Genomic DNA, 14267 nt, shown 5'->3' with positions numbered 1-14267 from the left:
TATATATATATATATATATATATATATACGGCTTAGAGAGATTGAAAAAGTTAAACAGTTGAAAAAAAAATACATTTTTAAAAGACACAATACTGCGTTCTAATTAGGGATTATCCAATAAAAAATCTTTTGCGTCTGTTAAAGGTTAAGTTCACTCACATTTATGTAATTCTTCCTTTTGACGGAAATTATCATAGATATTGGCATATTCCTTGTTTATCTTCAATTCTTCATCGGAGTCGGAATCATCACAATTGAATAACGACATGTTACGAGTCTCTTTTACTAATTTTTAGTTAAATTAACGATTGGTCGTGATGCACAAAAATGTGGGTCGTAGGCAACATGGATGATCATGGGTCGTGGATTGTCGTATATATAAATTACGTTACGTAGCCATGTATACATATGACTTAACCTAGTTTTGATAAAGCGTGTTTGTAATGTTTCACGTGGTGTGATTTTATCAATAATTAAATGCTTCATTAGCTTTGAAGCATATTAAAAATTTTATCGCAAAAAATGTTTTATGTCGAAGAACATTTATCGAATGAGTAAGGACCCCAATTAACAATTAAATTGTATTTGTTATGATTGAGTTAATGTAATTGAGTTGAATTTATTGTAGTATTTTTAAATATTGCAGTATTATAATGTATTTGTTTGTTTACGTTATTATTTTGTTCTTACAGTTTCAAAGACAGCTTCTTACTATATATTTTCTGTAAAATAGTATATATTAATATATATGTTATTATAAGCATACTTTTAAAAGAAATTAATACAGTATATTTTAAATGAAATATAATAATTACATATATATTAGATTATTTAATAAATTTAATATGATTTAATATGATTTAATAATATAATTACTCTAATACAGTTTAATAAGTCTAGGCAGTCATTTCTCCTTTGATGATTATTCATACATGTTTTTACACTTGGTTACAGGATTGTTTATAAGTCACAAAAATGATTTATCTTCTGAATAAGACGTCCATTTTATGGCGACCTGTTTTTCACAAGAATATAATTTCTGGTCCTATTAATAAAAACACTCTTGTGAAAAGTTATAAACATCTTAATAATAAAACAAATGCTTGGACAGAGCAAAAATATAAACTTAAGGACAATATAAGCAATGATTATCAACTTGTATATAGGGAACAATCAAGTATATGCACATTAATTACTTCAACATATCATTTTGGTTGGCTAAGTCTTGCTACTAGTCTATTTACTCTGGGATATTTCATCTACATGAAATCACCAGTACAGGAAGGAATAGAGAATACATTATCCGATGACGAATTAATATTAAGGCCTTTTTCTAATTGGGAAAAGCTATTGTTGATATTTGGTAGTTTTACTATATCGATCATGCTCATAGTAAGCAGCAAAGCAATTCCGTTCCGAATTTATTATAATTCTGCAGATAAAATATACAAGGCTGTGTTTGTAAACAGAATATTAGGCAAAACACAAATGGAAACTTTTAGCGAAGGTACTGTTGTTCCTGTATTTAATCGTAATCGAGGAGATATATTTTTTAAGCTCAATGGCCGTATTGTAATACTTGATAAAGAATGTTTCCCAGTGCAAAGCATACGTGAGCGAATGATTTGCAAAACCGAGTAGAACTATGTGTATTAAATTTATATACTATTGCACTTTGTGTATATATCACACAGTGATATTTATTAATGATATTTTCCTTTTACGTCAATCATGTAATTGTAAACAAAATCGAACTAATGTTAATATATCAATAAATGTAAATATATTTTTTATGAAATAATATAAAATTAGAACCATCACGCTTTTATTTTTTGTTTCAATTTTTTAAATAGAGATAATTTGTTTTGTATACTGTATGAATTCTGTATATTGTAATAGTAAATATTTAGTTTTAATTTTCTTAAATTTCTTTTTTAGATAAAAATATAAATTTTTATGTACATTCTTATATTGTATGTATATGTGTAGAAAATAAATTTACTATACATATACTTGCAATATATAAAAGCATTTGGAAGAGAAAAATATTGTAATTGGATACATATGAAATAAATAATGGTTAATGTTTTTGTTTTATTTAAAACGTATAATAATATAAAAGATATATATATATACACATACAAAATGAATATTTAGTCGAAAAAAATATAAGACATTTAAAAATTCTGATATATCCTTACAAAAAAGGATAATATACATTTATATATACATTCATTTCTTAAATAAGACTATGTTTTATTTTTATATTTCTTAATTTAACAAGAGATTGTTAATACTTATCAAATTTAAAAAACAATAATTTCAGACTTTGATTTTTAAATTATATAGCATTTTATTTGTGTGAATGATAAGATTTCTAATTCTCCTAACTTTACATATGTATTTGCACCATACAAACACTGATATGTAATAAAATGTAATTATGTGATAATATTCAATAAAAAGTTTGTTTTAAATGGACGTTTTTCACAAAAAATTGTTTCCCAGGAATTGCATGTAAAATTTATATTACATTATGTAAAGTAATATAAATTATATTATTTTATATTTATATATGCTTTATATACAAGCTTGAAATTTCTTATTTAGTTAAATTTGTACACAGGTGCTCTTCGAAGTAATATAACGAATGTAATACAAGCTATCACTAAACAACGCTAAAATATAATATCTTTTTCCTAGTATTTTTTTCCACACAATTGTTTCTCAATCTATATACTTGCATACTTGTTCATATGGCAGTTTTTCCAAAATTTGCTTATCTTTTTCGAGTTCAACATCTATGCTATAATGCTCTATATGTAATTTTTTCACTATTGCTCTCATACCTTTATGTTTTCCCCAAAGAATAAGAATTTCTTTACCTATCGCAGGAATTACTGTCTCTAAATATTCTTGATCCAGTCGTATAATATGTCCATTAACTTCTTCTGGTGTCTTCAGTTTTACTTTACCAACGAAACCATCTGTTCCAATTGATTGAACAACGCCTTTAGCTTTGTAATATTTGTCACCTAGACTTTTTGTGGTTACTTTAACCATTAAACCTTCCCTAAGCCAACCTTCAGTTGCAGAAGGATTATCATTACTTTTTAACTTCTTGGTAAATTCTGTTTTATTGTCATCATTGGATCTTTTAAGTTTTTTGTTTTTCTCATTGATTGATTTACTTGAAACTAATTTACTCTGACTATCTTCACTTTTTATCTTCTCCTGCTTTACTTCAAGAACAGGAAGCAATTTTGGTTTTGGTTTTAGCTTTATGTCGAGGACCAAGGGTGTATCGTTCTCAGAACGCATCAATGGTGTCTTAGATGTTTCGCCCATTTCATCTTTTGTATCCTGTTTTGCTCTTTCTATTTGCTTGTCAATAAAATCCATCAGTCGTTCCTCATCATCTTTGTCCATTTTTTCTTTTTTTGCTTTTTTTTCCTGTGCTGCAAGTGTCTCAGGATCCCTATCAATATATGTTATGTACCAGCCTAAAATAACATTTTTTTTTAATCTAAAATTTTATCGATTGATAAATCTTTGTATCTGTAATTATCAACAAGTATAAATAATTTTAACAATATACAAACCTTTTTCAGTTTCGTCGACAACGCACTGTCCAGTACGTCCAAGCCATTTTACAAATGCAGTCAAAGTGAGCCACTGAGTCGCATTCATATGTATGTGTCCTCTGTCGGCAATGTACTCTTGGTATACTCGATTTGCTGGTACTCGTCTGGTGCCAAATTGTCTCTTCAATAGATTCAGATATCCCTGTGAAAATTCCCGTGAGAATTGATCCATATATCGATGCGCATTTTCTGCGAACAGCAATAGCTGTCGATGATGTGACTCCGACATCGTGTGACACTTGAATCCATTCTCATCCCGACACTGTTTTTGACACATTTGACAATACCATCTTAACTTCTGCAATCCTTTTGCTTTGATTTTATTAGCGATATACTTTGGTGTGCCTACTTCATGCTTCCCCATTGTTTATGTTCTATTCTTAGCAGTTTTAGCTCAAAGAGAGAGATTGAAATCTACAATAGGATTACAAATCGAGTAACAATAAATTATTTATTTTAAAATCTAATTCAATCATAAATTTAAAAAAATATATAATGATAATTTGTTTATAAGAGTTACAAGTATTATTTACAGGTTAGAATAAAAAATAAGGAAAATTCAGCATTTTTATCACATTTTAATTTTAGCATATTGAACTTACAAACTATTTTCAAAAACTGCCAGAATATTTTCTTATTCAGCAAAATGAAAATTTTTTTTAAACTGTCAAAACAAAATTCCAACAAATTTTTATTATACTGCGTTTGTTCAATAGTCTCTCTAGATCCAACAATATGCTATGATCAGACAGGCCAGAGAGAAACTTGAAAGAGGCTATGTCAGCTTTCTTCCTATTACCGTCGAAATTACTCATACACTACCGCCAGTATATCCATTTTTGGAAACTACGCGACTACATATATTTTCTGACACTATCGATAAAATTGTAAATCGTCGAAAGTAGATATTCGTCTCTGTACTAAATTCTTAGGATAAAAGCCGACTACCCATAGGAAGAATAATAAATTTAGTGAGTCCTTGAACGAAAAAAATTTTAATTTCTACATATGTAAATAAAAGTTGTTGAATTTTAATAAATAAAATTGAAAATTCAAACAAGTTAAATTAATAAAATTTCAATTCCGCATTTTTACATATGTAAATAAAAGTTGTTAAATTTTAAGAATTAAAAAAAACTTTTTCTGACTTTTTCTTATTAAATATTTTATGTAAATTTCTGTCCTGAGGATTTAATACAGAGAACCAAATCTATTTTCGACAATTTTATCGATAATGTCAAAAAATGTATATAGTCATGTAGTTCTCAAATTGAAAATGGATATATTGGTGGTAATGTATAAGCGATTTCGATAGTAACAGGAAAAAACCGACCTCAAATTCTCTCTGCTACGGTATATGATGTCAAATTTTCATTGGTTTCAATGTGATTTGTTGAGTCAAACAGTAAAAACCAATCATATTCGATTACTATTTTAGTTCAGTGATCGTTGTGGATGCATTCATTGATTCTAGGGATACGTAATTTAGCGTTGGTCATTCTGCCTTCCATCAGCTCCCTCTTTTATCCCTTTCACGATCATCGTCCATGATTCTTTTCCTTATTGAAAGAAAGCCGATTCAAGATGGTTAGTGAGGACGTGAGATTGTAATCCGAATTTATTTATAACATCAATGGTTAATGTATTCCGATTATTTGATGAAAATTGTATTATTGCTACAGTTTAATCGGTGGCTTGTGAATATTTTCGAATTTTATTCTTATGACAGATTTATGTCACATAACCTTGTATCACTGAACACAGAGCGTCACAATTGTCGAGTTATAAATTAAACAGAAAATAAAAGGAGATTATATTTTTTGCATAGCAATTTGTATCTGGACAAATAAAACAATTAATATTGCAATCAGATTCATAACGATTCATAACTCGTAGTCATTTTATTTTAGACAATATAACATGTGAATGTACTTAATATGTATATTGAATTGTTCTAGGCAAAAGTGAAGTGTTCTGAATTAAGGACCAAAGATAAGCGAGAGCTGATGAAGCAGCTCGAACAGCTCAAAACAGAATTGACTACTCTACGAGTGGCCAAAGTGACTGGAGGAGCTGCATCAAAATTGTCCAAGATGTAAGTTTTCTAATTCTTATAATTCATTTCAGACATTCACAAATGTCTTCAGTCTTTCAAATTATGATGTAAATAATTTATAAAATGATAAAAATATTAAACATTGTTTTTTTGATATTTATACTTTATCTCATTTTATTTAAGATATTAAGAAATTTGTTGATTATATCATTTTATATACATAATATATAGAAATTAATTTTAATCTGTAATATTTCTATGAATTTTTCTATTTGTTATTTTATTCTAGTCGTGTCGTGAGGAAAGCTATTGCACGAGTGTATATTATTATGCACCAGAAACAAAAGGGAAATCTCCGCTTACTTTACAAAAATAAAAAGTACAAGCCCCTTGACTTGAGGCCCAAGAAAACGAGGGCTCTACGTCGTGTTCTTACTCCCTACCAAGCCAGTAGAAAAACGTTGAAGGAGATACGTAAACGCTCTACGTATCCACAGAGAAAATATGCTTTGAAAGCATAGTATGTACATTTTTAATTACTATTCAAAATAAAAATTTCATTAAAATATTGAGTGTTTATTTGCAACAAAATATTGACATTCACAATCTGTTAGCCTTTTGTTAGCTAGGTGCAAGAGAAAACAAAAATTCTATCTGCAAAATTATTCAAGGCACTGTATATTTATAAAATAACTCTTCGGATAAAAATCTTATGTCCGTACTTTTACAAGAGATAAATACAGAAGTTTTAGAAAAGTCTAAGAAGTCTATATACAAGTATTATTATTCTACATGACTAATTTATATTATATTATAATTTAGTTATAACAAAGATTAAACAAATTTATTATTCATGATTACACGGTAATGAGCCTTCCGGAGCACCATGGACAAGGATGAAAATTAGGTTCTATAATACATATATCTTTACAGTCTTTGATTTCCGTGAGAAGATCAAGAATATCTGATGCAGTTTTATCTTCGATCAATGGTTCTGCATTGTCTTGCTTTTCATTTTCAGGTAGCGTAGGAGCATCAGCATTTGTATCTGTAAAGAGAATACAATCATATACATAAACACATACATTTTTTTCATCATCATTTCTATAGATCACTTTAATTATAACCAAAATAGATTATAATTAAATTTGTATTTAAAATGTAGCCTTCACTCATTTGTGTTCGATTCATTAAAAAATTCTAAAGAAGGTAATTAAAGAAAATATTAAGTACAGGTAAATTTACCTTTATAACAATTTATTTCTGTGGAATTTATTAGTGTTTCGGGATGTTTTTTAAGCAAGTCAGTAACTAATACTTTTAATTTGTGCAACTGTTCCTGTTGTTGATTACGTTGCTCCACTAATTGACGGAAGGTTTGCTCTCTTTCCTTCCATTTTTCTCCTAGAATTGCTCGTTGCTTTTGATATAAAGTTATGTATTCTCCTGTATAAATGTATGCGCGTTAATTAGATTTTTTAAAATAAAGAATTCAAATGTGTATGTACATATGTTATGTGAAAAGTAAAGGATTAAAACAATAATTTGTATATAATATTAAATTTAAGATTAAAAATTAACTATTAAAATAATACAATAATATCTAAAAAATTAGGAGTAAAAAAAGTAGGGCAAAGTTTATGTAATTGAAAGTAGTATAACTTACCTATAGTTTCTGTTTCACCTTGGAGCTGGAGAACAAGATGTTCTAATTTCTGTTTCTCGTCAGTTAATTCAGCGACCTTTTCCATTGTTTCCTTAAATCTGTTTTCTAATTTTGTAATAGGCCTAAAATTGTCTGAAATATTTTTATCTTCTGGCAGTGGTGAGTTTTGCATTGTTATAATATCATTATAATTTTGCTCATTTTTTGTTACAAGCTGATCTTCATTAACTTTTTCAACTTCTCTGGGCAAATGTGTCTCTTGCTGTACTTTAGTTTTTAATTCTTTTGCGAGTTCTTCATTCTCATTTTTCAAATCTTCTATATAAATCTGTAATATATAAATTATGAATAATATATATATAAATAAAGTTATGTTAAATAATGAAATCATAGATTGCATTCTCACGTAAAAAACATATACATGTATAATTCTAAATTAATTAAAATTATTAAATTACTAAATAGTTGACAAATTACCAAAGCATTTTGTAATTCTTGTTGTAACGTTCGGGCATGGTGAGATTGTGCTTGATAATGCTGCATTTGATCTGCAATTTGAGCATTTTGCAGTTTTTCTTTTTCTAATTCTATTAAAAGTGTTTCCTTTTCTTTTAATTTTTCTTTCAGATTATCCATTTCCATTTCGACATTATTTAATCTTGCATTTAATTTTCGACCAATATTTCGTTCAGCTTGAAGCTGTTCTGTTAAATCCAACTTAGCATTACTCTAAAAAGAAAATAATTATATAAATTTTTAAAACTTTTAAATAAATTTATGTAATAAAAAGAAATATTATAAATTTTTTTAAATCAAAATATATTAATATTAGATCGATGTATATAACTACATCACTCACAAGAGTAACAAAAGCATTTTCCATTTCAGTTAATTGTTCCTTTAACTGTTGATTTTGTGAAACAGCTCTAGATGCACCAAGTTTTTCACTTTCAAGAGCCTCTACTAATTTTGCTGCATCAGTTCCATCATCTTTCATGTCTCGTAAATCCTGTATTTCTTTTGTTAATATTTTAATCTCTGCATTCTAAAAATCATCTTGTCATTAAAAAAATTTGTCTACTAAGTTCCTGAATTGTTATCTTTTTGTATATATTTTTACCTTTTCAGATAACGTGATGTGAAGGTTTTTATGTTGTGCAGTTAGATTCTCAATATTTTTCATTAAATTAGTTATTTCTTCGTTATGATCTTGCGATGGAAGTATGGCTTCACTTTTCTCTCTTTCATGCTGCAATTGTTGTTCTAAATCCGATAAACGTTGTATGTAACTTTTCTCTCTACTTTCTAAATCACTGATTATTTTTTTTCCACTTTCAACCTGCAATTACTCGATATAAAATGACTACTTTTATGAATAAAGTTATGTAAACATTTAATGTACCTCATTAAATAATTTTGCTTGCTGTGCATCTAACTGTCGTACATAATTTTGATATTGTCTACTGGCTTCATCCTTCTCGTTATTCACTAATTTCAACGTTTCTCTCATTTGAGCCAACTGTTGTTCTAGTACTGTTACAGTTTGATGCTGGGACTCTAATGTTTGTGATGTATCAGTTAGCTATAATCAATTTATTTACATTAGTTTTAAAATAAAATGATTGTAATTTTCAACAAAAATCGTAAAAAATTACTTGTTGTATTCTTAATTCATTTAAGGAAAGTAAGGCTGCTTTCTCTTGGAATTCTTGTTGCAGAGTAATAAATTCAGTATTCTTTAAATTTAATTTCTGTTTTAATTCTGATGTTTCCAATTCTAAATCTTCCTTTTCTTTTCTATAGACGAAAATAATTATTCGATTATTTTGCATGATATACATATTTAAAGCCATACATTTATTAAATGGCTTCAATATAAATACCTGAGTTCATAAAAATTCTTCTCGAGCTCATCATAGATTTGTTGCACTTGTTGAGCGTTTTTCTGAGTATCAGTAGAATTACTTCGTGTTTGAGTTAATTCTTTTTCAAGCTCGTTAATACGAAGTTGGCTATGTTTTAATTTTCCGCTTATCTCCTCTATCTCCTCTAAAGCACAGATTTAATTGTGACAATGAGAAAATAACATTTTCCGATATTGTCAGAACAAATTTTGCGTTTTCTGAGATTTTATATGCAAATTATAATAAATAATAACCTGAATTCTGTTTCGCAGTTTTCTGGCTCTGTGCCAAAGCTGCTGTAAGCTCCGCCTTTTCTGCTATCAGGATACCAGTAGTTTGTGCGTGAACTTGTAATTGTTCCTTCAGAGGATTTATTTCGCGAACAAGTTTGGCTTCAAATTCAGAATCTTTTGTAGCTAGAATTCCTTCCAATTCGGCTACTCTGCTATGCTATTTTACAGACAACAATGAAATTAGATATAATCCAGTATTTTGTACTTCGATTATGTTAGTTTTAATGACAGTTTGATATTATTATGTTATCGTTGTGCAATTTTTTTACCATATATAATATCTGCGCGATAACATAATGGTACCAAACTGTCATTAAGTTATAGAATTGGAATGCACGAGCTGCATATAGTGTCAAAATATACTCACATAACGACTAACTTGAATGTGTAAGTCATTTACAAGTTGTTTCTGTTCCTCCAAACATGAATTTAAAAATTGATTGCGACACTTTAAATCAAAATCAAGTGAACTTGATGGTTCACTGTGATCTATATCATCAGTAAGAACATGAGCAACTTCTGAGGCCATTTCTAATAAATATTCTTTCTGCACCGTTGGTCCATTAGATGCTGTAATATTCAAGTTATATTTCTCATCATTTCCCACATATTGTGAATCTGATTGAAGACGCGAATGCATGGTGTTTTTGTTGCCACTTTCATGTAATCTGGCAGTTTCTGGATAATTTTCCAAGGTGGGAAAGCTCTTTTCTGTTACTTCACTATTACTTGTTGCTATTTTAGTTTCAATCGTATCTGGTAAGTTATTAGCACTATCAAAGTGATTTGTTATATTTTCTTCTTTATGCATAATATCTGTATCATATATATGTTTCTCAAATTGTTTTTCTATATATTCTACTTCATTCTTTTGATTATAGAGTTTATCCATTTCTACAGTTTGGCAACTGTACTTTGTTTGGCACTGTCGGAAACATTGTTTAAACATTATACTTCAAAAATATATATTATATTTTAATAGAAATATATAAATTTCTATATTGTTATAGAATAATTACCTGTGATATGGATTCATCTATAACATTTGAATCTTGCTGTTTATTCAAGGTTTCTTGCACTTGCAATTTCTTTTGCAATTGGAATTCCTTCAGCTGTAACAACAGTCATAACTTTATTCAAATCCATTGACAAGCAAGATTTTATTATGCTAAAAATTTAATGCCAATAAAATATGTTAGCATTGCATTCTAACAACTTATAACATTTAATGTAACAACTTGATAATGTCATTATTATAATTATATCGATAAAGAGTATTTCGCAGCAAGATTGCATTTGTATTGGAGCGCATTATTTAATACATATACGATAATTGTATTGAATGTGATGTGACAGCTGGTTCCAAATGTAGAATTACCTTCTTCTTAGCAGCTAACAGCTTCTCTGTCTTACTCATATTCATTGCAATAGTTTTCGTGGTGAAGGGCTCGTTAAGGGTTATTACGTCAAATACAAAATCTCCGGAAACACTTTACATTGTTTAGAATAGCGGCAGGGTATTGCGTGATGACGATGATAACGTCGTTTAAAAAGGGTTATATCACGTCTATTAACGTCTACGTGTACCATATAGTGCCACACCTGTTCCTTGTCACTAAATTGCATTGAAACTTTCTATCTCACTTTATCAAACTGGAAATATATATCAATTTCATTTTAAAGTGCAATGAGTGTAGACTAGTTCAGTTACAAAGGACAGACATGTGTCACGCGCGTGCAGCTTGTCATCGTTCGTGTCACGTGACTTGAGAAAAGGCCTAAAGTGGATGCCGGATTTTACGTTGTTTTATGAGGAACGTATGATAGTGAATGTAATGTGTTGTGAATACAATTTGAACGACGAGATGTCATCAAGACGTGCCATTTCGTTCGTATACGATTAAGAAACGCATTAATTACGTTAATTTCCCACAATCATGAGTGCGCAAAATCAGTTACCAAATCTAGATAAGATCTTCCGAGATGACGATGAGCCTGATTTCGTACCGTCGGGAGGGTACGTATCACTCGTGTATTATCGAATATAACTCGCTAAGTGTTAGTACAAGTCTGTTGATTAAGTGATAATTTATTTCGATTAGTAGATTATCTATTTTTTTTTTCTAAAACTTAAACATTTGTTTTTAGATATTAAAATACAACGAAACAATTGAAGTGTTTTAATTAGTTCTAATTAATTTAATTTTTATAACTTTTATCGCAATTATGCAAATGTTTCTTGTATCATTATTTTATAAGCAAACGAAAACTAAATTTGTTCTCGTCTATTCTGATTATTTTTGTTTTGCCTTGTATTTATCAGATGATATATTAAATATTTTATACTTGCAGATCTAATCTGGCTGCCATTTTTGGACAACAACTGAAGCTCGAGCCTCATTCTGTTAAACAAGTACCTAAGAAGAGTACTCGATATAACATACAGCAAATTGCACCATCTTCTAAGACAGAAGTGTTGATAGCTAAAGCAGTACATGCTTTCAAATTGTAATTTCATTTAAACTGCTAAGAGAAAGAAAAAATAATTATCTCTTTCTCTTTCTCTATAATCTTATTTATTTTATAATAATGAGTACTAAATGAAATTAATTGAATTTCAGGCAAAATGGCCAATATGCTTGTGTCGGAAAAGTTGGTATGGCATTGACAGGCAACGTAGCAACAAGAGTATATCAGATAATTTTGTACAAGACTAAGCAAGAATACATATCTGTTGCCACAGTAACACATGATTTTGTGTATACTGTACAAATGAATAATTACGCTAGTTATTATGATAACAACAAAGAAAATTGGTCAATTTTATTCGAGAAGTACGAGCATTACTTAGAGTTCGCAATAGAAGTGGGATTAGCACGCTATTTTGCGTTGCAAGAGAAAGGAGAGAATGTAATCTATCAAGATCTAATGCTAAGCGATAAAGATGTGATCGCGAAAGAGGGAGACAATATATGCATCAAATATTTCGTGGGGACTGAGATTATCCAGCCTTTTAAAACAAATTTCGCAATGTCACAGACAATGACTGTAGAAATATCGACGGATGAGAATTGGGAGAGGATTCTTCTGGGCAGTGGCAAGGGATTGAAAAGAATTTTATTTTTACCGCCTAGTAAACAGGTAGTTGATCAAATTTTTATAGAATGCTGTATGCAATAATGTCCACATTAAAAGTTTTACATAGATTAGTTTAGGTCCTGGATTTCCTAAAGAGAGAGATATTATGCTGATAATTGAGATAACCGATATACGGGTACAGGAAGAAAATTCACCGATACCCAAAAACTTAACGAGTGGAAAAGCAGCCATAATATCGAGAATGGCTAAAATGGGTCAGTCCATCTTACCAAAAATGCCTCTACCTTCCACTACTGATTCCGAAGATACTGAGGTGCTCAGCTAATATTTTCTATTTCTATTAATTTATAGAGATAATTTATAGAGATATCTATTTCTATTATTTTATAGAGATATCGAATAAAATTTATATGTTCAAATTTAAAAGAAACAATATTGTTTTACAGGATGATTTACCTCATAAATCTCCTCGTCACAAGAAGGTTAGATACAATTTACAAATTTCCGTGGAAACAAAATCTATATTTTGTTAAAATATTGTATGTTCTGTTAGATCGAACAATCAGAAGGAAATTTACAAAAGAAGAATTTATCCTTCGCGTCACCAGATGAAAAAGAGGCTCAGAAAGCTGTGGAGCCTAAAACTGGAGTGCCTTCTGTAGATTCTAGTATCTATAAGCCATTAATTTCTGCACAACCATTAACATCACAATGGGCTCCATCATATTTTGCTGTATGATTTAATATATATTTTATACTTAATAAATTTATACTTAAATCAATGTGAGACATGATTGCGAAAGAAGGTTAAAATTACAGGGACATTACATAACGATGGATAATCAGATGTATCCTGTCTCGCAAACTGTAAATCGTGCAATACCAGCTGCTCTGGATTCCGGAATGAATATGTTGTTATCGGAAACGAGAATAGCAAACGCGGAAATACGAATGGGAATATCCAAAATATCCGATAATGTTCAGAAATTATTGGATAAGGTATGCATATCGATGAAGAGGATGAGATTGCGTTGATTATAAAATTGTTACGTATGTAGTTCCATGCACTTGAGCTTCAAAATGCGACAACTCCGACGAACGATAAGGCAACTTTGGATGCTTCTTGGAAAATGCTCTTAGCTCTTAATGCATCTCAAACAGGAAAGGTCGAAGAATTATCAACAAATACTGATAAAGATATGTCAGATGAAAAGATTTGGGAGGCACAGAGCAAAATAAGTTCTTTAGAAAATGATTTAAAACAATCGAAAGGTAATAATCATCTGAGATAATATATTTAAATAGTAACATTGTTATATTAGAATATAATTTGTGTGTTTAATATTTATTCAATTATTGAAGCATGTTATTACAGAGGAAAAAGAATCATTGCTTCAAATTAATGAAAATCTGAGTAAGAAGCTTCAAGAATTGGAAACAAGACTAATCGATACTAATGACGAATTAAAGAAAACCAAAGAAGCCTTAGAAGTTACTAAAAATACAATTGCACAGTGTAAAGAAGAAAATATTAGTTTAGAAGATAGACTTTCTAAATGTCATAAAGAGCACGTTCTTCAAGCCGATACAATATCTTGCAAACAG

The 14267-nt window shown here is 29.3% G+C and overlaps 6 protein-coding genes across 8 annotated transcripts in view; 3 read left to right on the top strand and 3 right to left on the bottom strand.

Annotated features, from left to right (window-relative positions):
- The window catches only part of LOC108685623 (protein KRI1 homolog), a 3747-nt gene extending 3413 nt beyond the window's left edge, over nt 1-334 (bottom strand). Inside the window, exon 1 of the mRNA XM_018190498.1 lies at nt 160-334. Within this exon, the coding sequence (XP_018045987.1) occupies nt 160-268 (109 nt within the window). The 5' untranslated portion in view covers nt 269-334. The remainder of the gene's footprint in view (nt 1-159) is intronic.
- Nucleotides 335-531: 197 nt separating this feature from the next.
- Nucleotides 532-1719, top strand: LOC108685667. The gene is made up of 2 exons (XM_018190561.1): nt 532-554; nt 955-1719. Exon 2 carries the CDS (start codon nt 976-978, stop codon nt 1639-1641), a length of 666 nt encoding a protein of 221 aa, XP_018046050.1. The 5' UTR covers nt 532-554; nt 955-975; the 3' UTR covers nt 1642-1719.
- Nucleotides 1720-2720: 1001 nt separating this feature from the next.
- LOC108685648 (DNA/RNA-binding protein KIN17) lies at nt 2721-4428 on the bottom strand. Its single transcript, XM_018190540.1, has 3 exons — nt 4247-4428; nt 3603-4058; nt 2721-3503 (listed from the first exon to the last, which is right to left on the bottom strand). The coding sequence occupies exons 2-3, from the start codon at nt 4006-4008 to the stop codon at nt 2728-2730; spliced, it is 1182 nt and encodes a 393-aa protein (XP_018046029.1). The 5' UTR covers nt 4009-4058; nt 4247-4428; the 3' UTR covers nt 2721-2727.
- A 738-nt stretch (nt 4429-5166) lies between these two features.
- On the top strand, nt 5167-6266 carry LOC108685722 (60S ribosomal protein L35). Its single transcript, XM_018190673.1, has 3 exons — nt 5167-5231; nt 5603-5739; nt 5990-6266. Exons 1-3 carry the CDS (start codon nt 5229-5231, stop codon nt 6219-6221), a joined length of 372 nt encoding a protein of 123 aa, XP_018046162.1. The 5' UTR covers nt 5167-5228; the 3' UTR covers nt 6222-6266.
- Nucleotides 6267-6331: 65 nt separating this feature from the next.
- Nucleotides 6332-11190, bottom strand: LOC108685720 (golgin subfamily A member 2-like). The gene is made up of 13 exons (XM_018190672.1): nt 10942-11190; nt 10583-10675; nt 9931-10488; nt 9525-9720; nt 9250-9415; nt 9022-9163; nt 8769-8948; nt 8487-8705; nt 8226-8411; nt 7844-8095; nt 7367-7694; nt 6946-7146; nt 6332-6748 (listed from the first exon to the last, which is right to left on the bottom strand). Exons 1-13 carry the CDS (start codon nt 10984-10986, stop codon nt 6558-6560), a joined length of 2757 nt encoding a protein of 918 aa, XP_018046161.1. The 5' UTR covers nt 10987-11190; the 3' UTR covers nt 6332-6557.
- Nucleotides 11191-11319: 129 nt separating this feature from the next.
- Nucleotides 11320-14267, top strand: part of LOC108685620 (FK506-binding protein 15) — a 3684-nt gene continuing 736 nt past the window's right edge. For all 3 annotated transcript variants that reach the window (XR_001931672.1, XM_018190496.1, XM_018190495.1), the window contains exons 1-9: nt 11320-11580; nt 11916-12071; nt 12185-12704; nt 12769-12975; nt 13109-13144; nt 13216-13395; nt 13482-13661; nt 13721-13934; nt 14038-14267. The exon at nt 14038-14267 ends at the window's right edge or, in 1 of these variants, runs on beyond it. Coding sequence is in view for 2 of the 3 variants with exons in the window: in XM_018190496.1 (XP_018045985.1) it covers nt 11501-11580; nt 11916-12071; nt 12185-12704; nt 12769-12975; nt 13109-13144; nt 13216-13395; nt 13482-13661; nt 13721-13934; nt 14038-14267 (1803 nt within the window). In the remaining variant the exon portion in view is untranslated. The remainder of the gene's footprint in view (nt 11581-11915; nt 12072-12184; nt 12705-12768; nt 12976-13108; nt 13145-13215; nt 13396-13481; nt 13662-13720; nt 13935-14037) is intronic.

The sequence above is a fragment of the Atta colombica genome, unplaced genomic scaffold, assembly GCF_001594045.1.
Source record: "Atta colombica isolate Treedump-2 unplaced genomic scaffold, Acol1.0 scaffold155, whole genome shotgun sequence".
Lineage (NCBI taxonomy): Eukaryota > Metazoa > Arthropoda > Insecta > Hymenoptera > Formicidae > Atta > Atta colombica.
The sequence above is the reverse complement of the archived record's forward strand: the minus strand, read 5'-3'. Positions and strand labels throughout refer to the sequence as shown.